Source organism: Macaca fascicularis, chromosome 8 (genome assembly GCF_037993035.2).
Source record: "Macaca fascicularis isolate 582-1 chromosome 8, T2T-MFA8v1.1".
Classification (NCBI taxonomy): Eukaryota; Metazoa; Chordata; class Mammalia; order Primates; family Cercopithecidae; genus Macaca; species Macaca fascicularis.
In genome coordinates, this window is record NC_088382.1 from 45,879,268 (window position 1) to 45,892,262 (window position 12,995).

General features: G+C 41.5%; 1 protein-coding gene across 6 annotated transcripts in view; it reads left to right on the forward strand.

Annotated features, from left to right (window-relative positions):
• Window positions 1-12,995, forward strand: part of POLB (DNA polymerase beta) — a 39,685-nt gene extending 26,690 nt beyond the window's left edge. For 3 of the 6 annotated variants that reach the window (XM_073998737.1, XM_045398189.3, XM_073998739.1), the window contains 5 exons: window positions 2,461-2,531; window positions 3,746-3,832; window positions 10,487-10,551; window positions 11,066-11,205; window positions 12,750-12,995. In XM_073998737.1, the coding sequence (XP_073854838.1) occupies window positions 2,461-2,531; window positions 3,746-3,832; window positions 10,487-10,551; window positions 11,066-11,205; window positions 12,750-12,844 (458 nt within the window). In that variant the 3' untranslated portion in view covers window positions 12,845-12,995. Of the gene's footprint in view, window positions 1-2,259; window positions 2,367-2,460; window positions 2,532-3,745; window positions 3,833-5,582; window positions 5,837-10,486; window positions 10,552-11,065; window positions 11,206-12,749 lie in introns of those variants that run through there. The other 3 variants (XR_012416402.1, XR_012416403.1, XM_073998738.1) reach the window with 2 other exon arrangements.

Below are 12,995 nucleotides of genomic sequence, written 5' to 3' on the forward strand. Positions count from 1 at the left end.
TCTAGTTATCAATTCTTCCACTTTTTTTTCAAGCTTTTTAGTTTCTTTGCGCTGGGTACGTAATTCCTCCTTTAGCTCTGAGAAGTTTGATGGACTGGAGCCTTCTTCTCTCATCTCGTCAAAGTCATTCTCCGTCCAGCTTTGATCCGTCGCTGGCGATGAGCTGCGTTCCTTTGCAGGGGGCGATGTGCTCTTATTTTTTGAATTTCCAGCTTTTCTGCCCTGCTTTTTCCCCATCTTTGTGGTTTTATCTGCCTCTGGTCTTTGATGATGGTGATGTACTGATGGGGTTTTGGTGTGGGTGTCCTTTCTGTTTGTTAGTTTTCATTCTAACAGTCAGGACCCTCAGCTGTAAGTCTGTTGGAGATTGCTTGAGTTCCACTCCAGACCCTGTTTGCCTGGGTATCAGCAGCAGAGGCTGCAGAAGATAGAATACTGCCGAACAGCAAGTGTACCTGTCTGATTCTTGCTATGGAAGCTTCCTCTCAGGGGTGTACTCCACCGTGTGAGGTGTGGGGTGTCGGTCTGCCCCTAGTGGGGGATGTCTCCCAGTTAGGCTACTCAGGGGTCAGGGACCCACTTGAGCAGGTAGTCTGTCGGTTCTCAGATCTCAGCCTCCGTGTTGGGAGATCCACTGCTCACTTCAAAGCTGTCAGACAGAGTTGTTTGCGTCTGCAGAGGTTTCAGCTGGTTGTTGTTGTTGTTGTTGTTTAGCTGTGCCCTGTCCCCAGAGGTGGAGTCTACAGAGACAGGCAGGACTCCTTGAGCTGCTGTGAGCTCCACCCAGTTCGAGCTTCGCAGCTGCTTTGTTTATCTACTTAAGCCTCAGCAAAGGCGGGCACCCCTCCCCCAGCCTTGCTGCTGCCTTGCTGGGAGATTGCAGACTGCTGTGCTAGCAATGAGGGAGGCTCTGTGGGCGTGGGACCCTCCCGGCCAGGTGTGGGATATAGTCTCCTGGTGTGCCCATTTGCTAAGATCCTTGGTAGAGCGCAGTATTGGGGGTGGAAGTTACCCGATTTTCCAGGTGTTGTGTGTCTCAGTTCCCCTGGCTAGGAAAAGGGATTCCCTTCCCCCTTGCGCTTCCCAGGTGAGGCGATGCCTCGCCCTGCTTCAGCTCTTGCTGGTCAGGCTGCAGCAGCTGACCAGCACTGATTTTCAGGCACTCCCTAGTGAGATAAACCCAGTACCTCAGTTGAAAATGCAGAAATCACCTGTCTTCTGTGTCGCTCGCGCTGGGAGTTGGAGACTGGAGCTGTTCCTATTCGGCCATCTTGCTCCGCCCCATTTTTTTTTTTTTTTTTAGTAGAAATACGGTTTCACCATGTTGGCCAGACTGGTCTTGAACTCCTGACCTCAAGTGATCCGCGCACCTTGGCCTCCCAAAGTTCTGGGATTATACATGTGAGCTGCCGTGCCCGGCCTAGCCTTCTTTATATTTAAATATTTGGTTAAGGCGCTGTGGCTCATGCTTGTAATCCCAGCACTTTGGGAGGCTGAAGTGAGAGGATCTCAAAGACACTGCAAGATCTTTAGTCACCAAAAGTATGTTTGGCCTCTATTGTACTTATCAAAATGCAAGGCAGGAGATAGACTGGATTCTTTTATGCTGTATACCAGGCACTATAGTGGATGCTTTTACATATGTTTTTATTTACACAATAGCAGATGAAGTAGTTTTTAGTAGTTTACATATAAGAAAACTGAGGTCTAGAGGAATGAAGAGTCCTCATTTGCAACACTGAAAAAAAGTAAAATGAACAAATTCCATCTAAGTGGAGACAGAATTTCATAGAATATAGGAAAAGAAAGGTTTAAATAGCTGCATGTAACTTGCCTGAAGCTATGTGGTTGTAGAGTATAGATCGATTAATTGAGTTCAATCATAGGAATTGAAGTGAGTTTTCTTTTTTTTAAAAAAAAAAAAAGAGAGAGAGCCTGGGTCTCTCTATGTTGACTGGGTTGGTCTCGAACTGCTGGGCTCAGTGATCCTGTGGCCTCAGCCTCTCAAAGCGCTGGGATTACAGGCATGAGCCACTGTGCCCGGCCGAAATGAGTTTTCTGATTGACTTTTATAGAGTTACAGTATATTGTTTAATTTGAGATTTTTACATATAGAGTTGTTCATAGGTGTATTTTAAAGCTATTTTAAAACATTGTTTTTATTCATTATTGAGTAGTTACTTAGGTGCATTTTTAACACATTAAATTAACTTACTGTATGCAATGTGTATCTAATGCCGATTACTGTTGTCATCACAGATTCTGCTGTCTACATCAATACACCTGAATAGTTGGACAGAAAATTGAAATCTTTTAACTAATTCTGACTATGAAGCACAGTGAAATAGAAAGTTAGGCTGTAAGAAGTAAGGCTCTTCTGTGTGTGTCATCAGCTTGGTTCCATTTGCCCAACTGATACATTTATGTGGACAATCTCATATGTGTCTTCTGTCATCACAGGTGCAGAGTCCAGTGGTGACATGGATGTTCTCCTGACCCATCCCAGCTTCACTTCGGAATCAACCAAACAGGTGCCTCAGCATTTATAATCAATGTGATCAGTCTTACACAACAGTGAATTTCACTTTTTAAATGATAGTTGATATTTTCAGAATAAGTTTTGGTTTTGCCTTCCCGAAAAGTCTACTGAAGAGCTCTGTACTGATTGAATTCTGCGAAAGGCAAATTTCTCGAAAGGGATACCTATTGTTCTTCCATGAGGAGCTGGGAGGACAGTCTAACATTTGAAAGAGATGACATCTAATACAATAGTTTTAGAACGACTTACTATCTGTGATAAATACGTTAGAAATACTATAATCAGGTTTTCATTAAAGGAATATTTTCACTTAAAAAATGAAATATTGAGAAACCTTACTTCTATTAGAAAACCTGTGAAGGCAAAACATTTTTTATTTTACAACATATGCCTTTAAAAGATGAAACAGCTGACTCTTTGGTTTTTTTTCCCATGAGCCATTTCAAGAACAGTAAAACTCTTTGATTTAAGGAAACAGATAAATACAACTGATCATTGTTTTAACAATCATAATACCTTAAACAGTGGTTTCTAAAAATATGTTTCAAAGGTGAATTTTCTATTGGAAAAAGTACTTGCTCAGAACATTAAAAAACATAGAGATGGCCGGGCACGGTGGCTCACGCATGTAATCCCAACACTTTGGGAGGCCAAGATAGGCAGATCACGAGGTCAAGAGATCGAGACCATCCTGCCCAACATCGTGAAACCCCGTCTCCACTAAAAATATAAAAATTAACCGGGCGCGGTGGTGCATGCCTGTAGTCGCAGCTACTCGGGATGCTGAGGCAGGAGAATCACTTGAACCTGGGAGACAAAGGTTGCAGTGAGCTGAGATCATACCACTGCACTCCAGCCTGGCAACAGAGCGAGACTCTGTCTTAAAAAAAAAAAAAGAGAGATTTCTCCATAAATAATTAGAAAACTCATGTTAAAAATGTTTTCTTTCCGGGCTCAATTCGCTGCCAAAAAAAACGGTTTCTTAGCCAGGCATGATGTTGTTCCTGGTACTCTGGATGCTGAGGTAGGAGGATCACTTGAGTCCAGGAGTTCAAGGCTATAGTTTGCCATGATTGTACCTGTGAAGAGCACAATCTCTAGTCTGTGCAATATAGCAAGACTCTGTCTCTAAAGATATTGTTAAATATTTTCTTACCATTACAAAGTAATTACTCTTTTTCTTATTCCCTAATTATGATTCTGCAGCCAAAACTGTTACATCAGGTTGTGGAGCAGTTACAGAAGGTTCGTTTTATCACAGATACCCTGTCGAAGGGTGAGACAAAGTTCATGGTAAGTACTTGTTAAGAGTTAGCACATCTAAAAAAAAAACTTGGAGACTGTTTAGTAACCATTCTGAGTGTGTGACTTCATGGTAGCTTTGAATTACTGTCAACAAATAGAGTATCCATGAGACTTTAAAGAAGAATAATCAGCAGGATGCCTGATTCTCATAACTACTCTCAGAATATTTTAGGAAAGAATTTTCTTTTAATTCTCCACTTGTAAATAACAGGTGTCATCAGAATAGTTAATTAGGCCCGGGCATGGCAGGATAATCCCAGCTCTTTGGGAGGCCGAGGTGGGCAGATCGTGAGGTCAGGTGATCAAGACCATCCTGGCTAACATGGTGAAACCCTGTCTCTATTAAAAATACCAAAAATTAGCCAGGCATGGTGGCGGGCGCCTGTAGTCCCAGCTACTTGGGAGGCTGAGGCAGGAGAATCACTTGAACCTGGGAGGCAGAGGTTGCAGTGAGCCGAGATCATACCACTGCACTCCAGCCTGGGTGACAGAGCGAGACTCTGTCTCAAAAAAAAAAGAATAGTTAATGAGGCATAATCTGCTTTTTGAAAATATCAGTAATGACTTTGACACACATTAAGTTTTTCCCTAAAATAGCAAATGGTTCTCATCTTCTCTGACTCAGAATTCTTCAATAAGTGAAGTTAGAATTGATTGAAAAATATTAATCTATTTCAACACCAAAGAAAGAAAAGTCATCACGGTCTGTGATAGAACACTCAGGGGAAGAAACATGTTACATGGAATGGTAACGAGGGAAGTTGATTGGGGGGGAATTAAGACTTAATAATTCAAGATGAATGGCTAGTGGATTAAAAGCAGATTAATAAGTGATTCTGTATACCAACAGGAAGGCAGATAGAAATCTAGAATTGAGATTCTTTTTTTTTTTTTTTTTTTTTTGAGATGGAGTTTTACTCTTATCACCCAGGCTGGAGTGCAGTGGGGTAATCTCGGCTCACTGTAACCTCCGCCTCCCGGGTTCAAGCGATTCTCCTGCCTCACCCTGCCGAGTAGCTGGGATTTCAGGCGCCTGCCACCATGCCCAACTAATTTTTATATTTTTAGTAGAGACTGGGTTTCACCATGTTGTCTGGGCTGGTCTCGAACTCCTGACCTCAGGTGATCTGCCTGCCTCGGCCTCCCAAAGTGCTGGGATTACAGGCATGAGCCACTGTGCCCAGCCTAGAATTAAGACTCTTCCTCTTTTTTGAGACAGGGTCTTGGTCTGTCACCTAGGCTGTAGTGCAGTGGCGAAACATGGCTCACTGCAGCCGCAATCTCTGGGGTTCAAGCAGTCCTCCCACCTCAACCTCCTGAGTAGCTGGGACTAAAGGTACACATCACCATGCCCGGCTAATTTTTGTATTTTTTGTGGAGATGGGGTTTCACCATGTTGCTCAGACTGGTCTCGAACTCCTCATCTCAAGTGATCCACCCTCCTTGCCCTCCCAGAGTACTGGGATTACATACATGAGCCACTGTGCCCGGGCCTCTTACTTCTTTCTTAAGGTGACATTTAGTGTTCTGTCACTTATATACATCATTTGAGTCAATTTTCTCCACACCCCACTTTTCCCGGGTTATATGACTGAAAGGAAAGAGACTGTGCTTTTAGAGAGTTGACATGCTAAAATTAGTAAGCGTCTCAGTGCATAGATTTGACAAGAGTTTTAGCCAAAACTAGAAGATAGTTGAGAAAGATAATTAAATTGTCATGTTATTCAGAAAGTAGAGTGGTGTTTGCCAGGGCCTGGAAGGAGGGGGTAATAGGGAGTTCCTGTTTAAATGGCACAGAGTTTCAGTTGCGGAAGATGAAAACATTCTGGACATGGATGGTGGCGATGGTTGCACAACAATGTGAATGTACTTAATGCCACAGAATGGTACACTTAAAAATGGTTAAAATAGTAGTCAGGCACAGTGGCTCATGTCCATAATCCCAGTGACTTGGGAGGCTAAGGTCGGAGAATGGCTTGAGCCCAGGAGTTTGAGGGTATAGTGAGCCATGATCGCATTACTGCACTCTAGCCTGGGTGACAGAGCAAGACCCCATCTCAAAAAAGAAAAGAAAAGAAAAAAAAAGAGATGGCAAATAGATAGTAAATTGTATGTCGTGTATATTTAACCCACACACATATAAAAAATCATGTCATTAAGTTCAGCATGGTGATATTAGTGGGCTGTGAAAGTGTATTTTCTAAGCTGGTCACACTTCAACAACGCTTCCAAACGAACTTTGGAAAGATAAAAGTAAAGGTTCTAGTCAGTCTTTGGAAATTAAATCTCTGATCTGTTCTCTTGACTCTGTGAGGTTTTGAAGTCTTACTCTGTTCCCAAAAGTATATACATACATGAGATGGTATTAAAAATAGGGTTTGTGTATGCCACATGAACAGCCTTTTCAAATTTAGGTGAATTTTAATTCACTCCAAATGAATGTTCATGAATCTTACATTTAAGAATATTCAGTCAGATAAAATCCTGAAAACAATATCTGCTAGACAAGCTGGATGTTTTGCACAGTAGAAAAGTGTCTTGCTACATCTGGGCATATTCTGGGGACCTCTCTGGCCTAAATCTCTTCCTCAAGTATCATCCCTGGGAAAGTCACTAGAAATCCTTACTGGGAAGTGTGCCAACTATTTTCAGAGTTAATGACTAGGAAGGTATTTCCACACTACCATGGCAGAAGCCATTTTTTATAATCTTAATGGTGTTCTGCTGTATTCGAAGAGAAATCCAGAGGAAAAACCAACAGAAGCTATAGGAATCCAGCTAGCAAGAATACAAGGTAAAAGGGCCTAGCATGGTGACTCACACCTATAATCTCAGCACTTTGGGAGGCTGAGGCAGGTGAATCACCTGAGGTCAGGAGTTTGAGACCAGCCTGGCCAACATGGCGAAACCCCGTCTCTACTAAAAATACAAAAATTAGCTGGGCGTGGTGGTGGGCGCCTGTAATCCCAGCTACTGAGGAGGCTGAGATGGAAGGATCGCTTGAACCTGGCAGGCAGTGGTTGCAGTGAGCTGAGATTGCGCCATTGCATTCCAGCCTGGGCGACAGAGCAAGACTCCCTCACCCTCCCAAAAAAAGGAAAAAGTATCATCTAGTGGGCTGGATGTAACCTGAAAAGGAAAGGTGGGTAGCCAGGTCTTTGTGATCTTGTTGATAGTGGTGGACTTGGGTTGTCCCAGTAGTTGCTCAATCAAAGAAAGAAAACGCTTTGCCTAGGAAGTGCAAGGGCAGCCAAATCCCAGTTATTGCTAGAGATGAGGCTAGTTTAGACCTCACTGTGCGTGTGCCACAGGAATGAAGACTAAGGCCACTCACCCATCCTAGGATAGACCTGGGATTGTAGGAACCATGCCCTATCTTGACTTCCCAGTCTTTAAATCATAAATCTGGCAGCACATCTAGCGGTATTGACAGGAAAGCATCCCCCAGACATATCTCCAGAAGAAAACAGGCTAAAACACAAGAAGACTGGGTCTGTTTATTTGTTTTTAAGTGTAGAAGATTCAGATGACAATAAGAACAAGAAACTAAGATCTTTAGGTTGCGACGTAGGAATCCATCTCGGTGGTTTTTGACAAAATTTGGATGTTATACCTGTGGTTCATAGTCCCTGGAACTTAAAAAAATACCATAGTTGAGCGTGCTGTTTTGACATTTGTAATCATTGTTAGGAAGAGAAGCACTCGAGGTCAACTTTCAAATCAATTTTAGAGACAGTTAAGAGGTGGTTTGTATCTTTCATTATGGAAGAATAGATTTGGATATAGAAGATAGAGGGTCTTATTCTGGCTCCATTACTAATACTCTGTGTGGCATTGGGAAGGTGGATTTACTTCTAAAAGGCCTGAGTTTTATCTTTAAAATTGATATTTGCCCTACGTCAGAAGACCGTTATGCAGATCAAAATTAAATAATATATGTGGAAACTTTGAAGAGTTTGTGCAATTATTTGATGTACAAATAAGAATTTGCACAACTTCAGAGATACTGGATCTCCCAAGAGTTGTACAAAGAGAGCTGCACAAATGTAAGATGTCATCTGTGTGGAAATGGATCAGGAGAGGAAGGTGACCTGGTAAGGATTAGATTGGGGAACAAAGGAAGGGATAGAGAGAGGATGGTGCCATGAAAGAAGAACAGAATGAGGAGAGTGAGCACCCCCAGGGCAGAAGTTGTATTCAGTCAATTCAGCAAATACATACAAGCATTCCAGGCACTGTTCTGGAAGCTTGGGATGTATCCATGAATTTAAGTAAAACTCACATTTGAGGATTGTGGGAAGGGACTGATAGTTAACAATGAACATAATAAATATGTGAATTATATAATAGGTTAGAGTAGTAAGTGGTTTTTATTTTTTATTTTTTATTTTTTATTTTTTTTGAGACAGAGTCTCACTCTGTTGCCCAGGCTGGAGTGCAGTGGCGCGATCTCGGCTCACTGCAAGCTCCGCCTCCCGGGTTCACGCCATTCTCCTGCCTCAGCCTCCCGAGTAGCTGGGACTACAGGCGCTGGCCACCTCGCCCGGCTAATTTTCTTATATTTTTAGTAGAGACGGGGTTTCACCGTGTTAGCCAGGATGGTCTTGATCTCCTGACCTCGTGATCCACCTGCCTCGGCCTCCCAAAGTGCTGGGATTACAGGCCTGAGCCACCGCGCCCGGCCGTTAAGTGCTATTTTTTAAAAAGGAAGAACAGGGTGTAGGGGAGAGGAGAGTGCAGGAGGCAGTATTAAATAGTGTGGTTGGAGGCAGCCTCATTGAGAACATGAGACTTAGGGAAAGACATAGGGAGTTAGCTAAGCAGATATCTGAGGGAAGAGATAGCCAGGCAGGAGTTCAAGCAGCAAGCCTATGGGAATGAGCGTGACCAAGATATCCGAAGAAGCTAAGAGCTCTAGGCTTCTAAAAGGAAACTGGCTGCAAAATGATTTCAACTTAGGTAGTGAAATAAACCATTCTCATTCCATATTTTTGCAAAACCTCTTCTTGCTATCACCACTTACTAGTCTTAAAGATATGCCTCTCCATGTGTTTTGCAAGTTATCTTCAAGATACAAATTCCTTTAAGCTAATAGTAAACAAACAGTAGGAAAGCCATGGTTATTCCAGATCATCTTGTACAATCATAGTCTTTAGATAATTGAGCTGTTCTTCCTGTGAATATAGTAGCACTCAGAAGAAAAAAACAGTTTCCTCTGCATTTAACTATTGGTTTTATGTAAGGTGAGTGTCATTCAAATTTCAGTATTTTGTGCAAGTTTGGCCTTGGGTGATTTTCTGTGAAATATCTGCAGTAAGAATTCAAGGGACAATAGGAGATACCATGGCTACTGTGAGGAAATGAAAGAGGCTTTATTTCAGACACTCAGTATGAAGCTCCCCAAATGAAATGCCAAACAAAGCTAATCCACTCAATCTAATACAGAATTTACAGTAAAACAGAGAAATTCTTTACCATTAGCACTTCAGAAAAAGTGCAGGAAATAAAATTAGCCTCAAGGAAAGGAACAAAGCCATGAGATAAAATCCTATTACTGATGTGACAAACAGCAACATCATTCCCTGTGGCATCTAGACATCCTCATCCGCAAGGTAATACCTCCTGGTAATTCCAGGTGGAAATGACTTCTGATCCACTTGAAGGTGGAAGTTGAGTTGGAACTTGTTAGTTCCTAAGAAGGTAGGTATTTTGAAGGTAAACATGTTTCATTAATCTTTCTTCCATAGGAACAGCTCAAGAATTAGTTTAGATTTTAATTTTTCTATTTTGCTGAGTGAAAAAGTATGGCTTTTAGTGGCATGTGTTAACTTGACCACTCTTGGGGACCAGAAGCTTGTCACTTGTGTATTTTTCTTAGAATGTAGCATTTGATACTTTTAATTGGAAATTTGGTGGTGCTAATAGCTTGTTTTACATATGTATGGGTTACTGACCAGTCCAGATTTTTTGTCCATTTTTCTGGAAAGGGAAAAGATAAAACAGACTTGAATAACTTTTGTTTGGAAACTGTAGAAGTATAATGAAAACTTAACCTGTGGAGAAGGAAGAAAGTGATCCTCTCATTTTCTGATCTCATATTTTTCTTATTTTCCGTGTCTTTCTCCCTTCCAGTATCTGAGAGATTTCTTCAATTTCAAACTCTTTTACTTCTGCTACCTATCATTTTAAATTTTGATTTAAACCTTTCCCTGAGGGTTTTCTGTAGTATTCTGTCCTTGCTTCATGGATAGACTATCTTCCGTTATCTGAGACTATTACTGGTAGCTTTTTTGTTTATTTTCTTCTTCCTGCATAATCGTTTCTTCCACCTTGCTCTCTTCTGTTTATTTTGATGTCTGTGTTTTGTGTTCAGTGTTTTCTTTGATTAGTTTCTTGTTTAGAATCATGCAAAGGCCAAATCCTCATAATGAGAATCCTCATTTGCGGTTCCGTGTAGTTCTCTAATTATCATGAAGTGTAATAGAAAGGTGGGATAGTGTATCACTCACAGAAGCTGCTAAAAGTACTCAGAATTCTAGAGCTGCTAATATTAAAAACAAAAATGACCTTGTGTTTTGCTTGATTAAAATTAAGCCTTAAGTTTAGAACATCTTTAAACTTGGTTTAAAATATTCATTTTAGGGTGTTTGCCAGCTTCCCAGTAAAAATGATGAAAAAGAATATCCACACAGAAGAATTGATATCAGGTATTGTTCAGACTTTGTTGCTGACCTGTTAACTTTTCCAAACTTGTCTCGTCTTCTCCCTCCCTTTTTGTATCTTGGAGTTCACATTCATATCTAGAGCCTCTTTTTACTCCCGAGAGCCATATGTTCTTGCCAAATGCAATGTTTAGCTCCAAAGTATATGAAGAGTAATGACTGTCTACAGACTCTGATTTATTTTCTCCAGATTTGCACCTCACCATGATGCCTTCCACAGCTCAAAAGTGGTTTCCTGCCTGGGCTAAGTTAGTTGTATTAAGTGATAATGCGATTTCATTTCTCCACACCTCTTTCAGAACAAAGTTCATAGAAACGTAAACAAATTACAAGGTTGGGGTGATTTGAGCAGTCTACCTCATGATAGTCTTCTCTTCAATTTATTAGACCACTTAGGCTTATCTTAGGTATTTTGTTCCTTATTGATTTTAGGAGTCCTATATTTGCTAAACTTGAAATGCATGGTAAAAAAAATGTATCTACTGTCCATTTTTTTTAGGTTGATACCCAAAGATCAGTATTACTGTGGTGTTCTCTATTTCACTGGGAGTGATATTTTCAATAAGAATATGAGGGCTCATGCCCTAGAAAAGGGTTTCACAATCAATGAGTACACCATCCGTCCCTTGGGAGTCACTGGTGAGTGTCCATGTGTGTATTAGAGATCATTTCTCATCTCGAGAGAAGGTAATTTTCAAAGATACTTTGGTTTAGCAAACCTTCTAATAACTATGCCAGTTAGTGTAGTTTCTTTGTATTTTTAGTCCTTCGGGCAACAAGAAAGGATGTAATGCATAACATGCTCCTAGGCCCTCAGTTGAAAGCCATCAAGGCAAGTGTTATTTCTAGCTTTGTTAAAATGGATTAAATCCTTGCATGCTCAGTAAAACATCTTACTCATCTAAAAAGGTTTTTGTTTTTTGCTGTTGTTTAATGTACCTCCAAGACCCCTGAAAAACTCAAGTATCATTGTTTTCATTGCCACACACTTTGCTTTTAGTGCCACAGTATCTTTGGCCCCATGCTTTTAAAGTTTAAAGAATAAGGATTGCTGAATCTATGCTTAATGGGTCCTGTTAACATTTCACAGTATACTATGTGGTTTACCGTTCTCTACTAGGAGAATGAATTTTTGTCATTTTGTCCTCAAAGTATAAAATAAGGCTTTCATCCCTGGTAGACTAGGGCAGTACTTCTCACAATTCAGTATGCATACCAGCAACATGGGGGCCTCACTAAATTCAGATTCTAACTCCTTGGGCTTGCAGTGGGGCTCAGGATTCTGCATTTCTAGTAAGCTTCTAGATCAGAGGTTTCCAATCTTATAGCTTCCCTGGGCCACACTGGAAGAAGAATAATTGTCTTGGGCCACACATAAAATACACCAATACTCATGATAGCTGATGAGCTTTAAAGAAAAAAATCACGAAAACATCTCATCGTGTTTTAAGAAAGTTTACAAATTTGTGTTGGGCCACATTCAAAGCTGTGCTGGGCCGCATGCGGCCCACAGGCCATAGGTTGGATAAGCTTGTTCTAGATGCCAGTGCTGCTAGTCCAAGAACCGAGTTGCAAAGGAACTCACTATTTTATATAATACATACTGGCTCCAGCAGAGAGGACAATCAAGAGTGAGGATGACTTGAGTGACTCTAGCTGGGATCCCCAGGTTCCCTTTGTGGAACTGGTGACTCACAAGACGAAGCTCCAGCACAGGCTCCTGGGAGACAATAGAGTGGTCAGTGTCTTTTTTTTTTTTGAAACAGAGTTTCGCTCTTGTTGCCCAGGATGGAGTGCAATGGCACATTCTCGGCTCACTGCAACCTCTGCCTCCTGGGTTCAAGCGATTCTCCTGCCTCAGCCTCCCGAGTAGCTGGGATTACAGGCATGCGCCACCACACCCGGCTAATTTTGTATTTTTAGTAGAGATGGGGTTTCTCCATGTTGGTCAGGCTGGTCTTGAACTCCTGACCTCAGGTGATCCGCCCGCCTCAACCTCCCAAAGTGCTGGGATTACAGGCGTGAGCTACCACGTCTGCCAGTGTCTTTCTTTTTTAGTGACTTGGTTACCATTTTCCTTTTTCTTCTGAAAGCAAATCCCACACAGCTTTTAATTTTGAACCCTCTATAACTAAACTATAAAACGGGTTCTTACAATAAGTTTTTTCTCTCTGTACTTGTAGGAGTTGCTGGAGAACCCCTTCCAGTGGATAGTGAGAAAGACATCTTTGATTACATCCAGTGGAAATACCGAGAACCCAAGGACCGGAGTGAATGAGGCCTGTGTCCTCCCTGGCAGACACAGCACAATAGGAGTCTTAATTTATTTCTTAACCTTTGCTATGTAAGGGTCTTTAGTGTTTTTAAATGATTGTTTCTTCTTCATGCTTTCGCTTGCAATGTAGTCAATAAAACCTTGTGTACTGTTA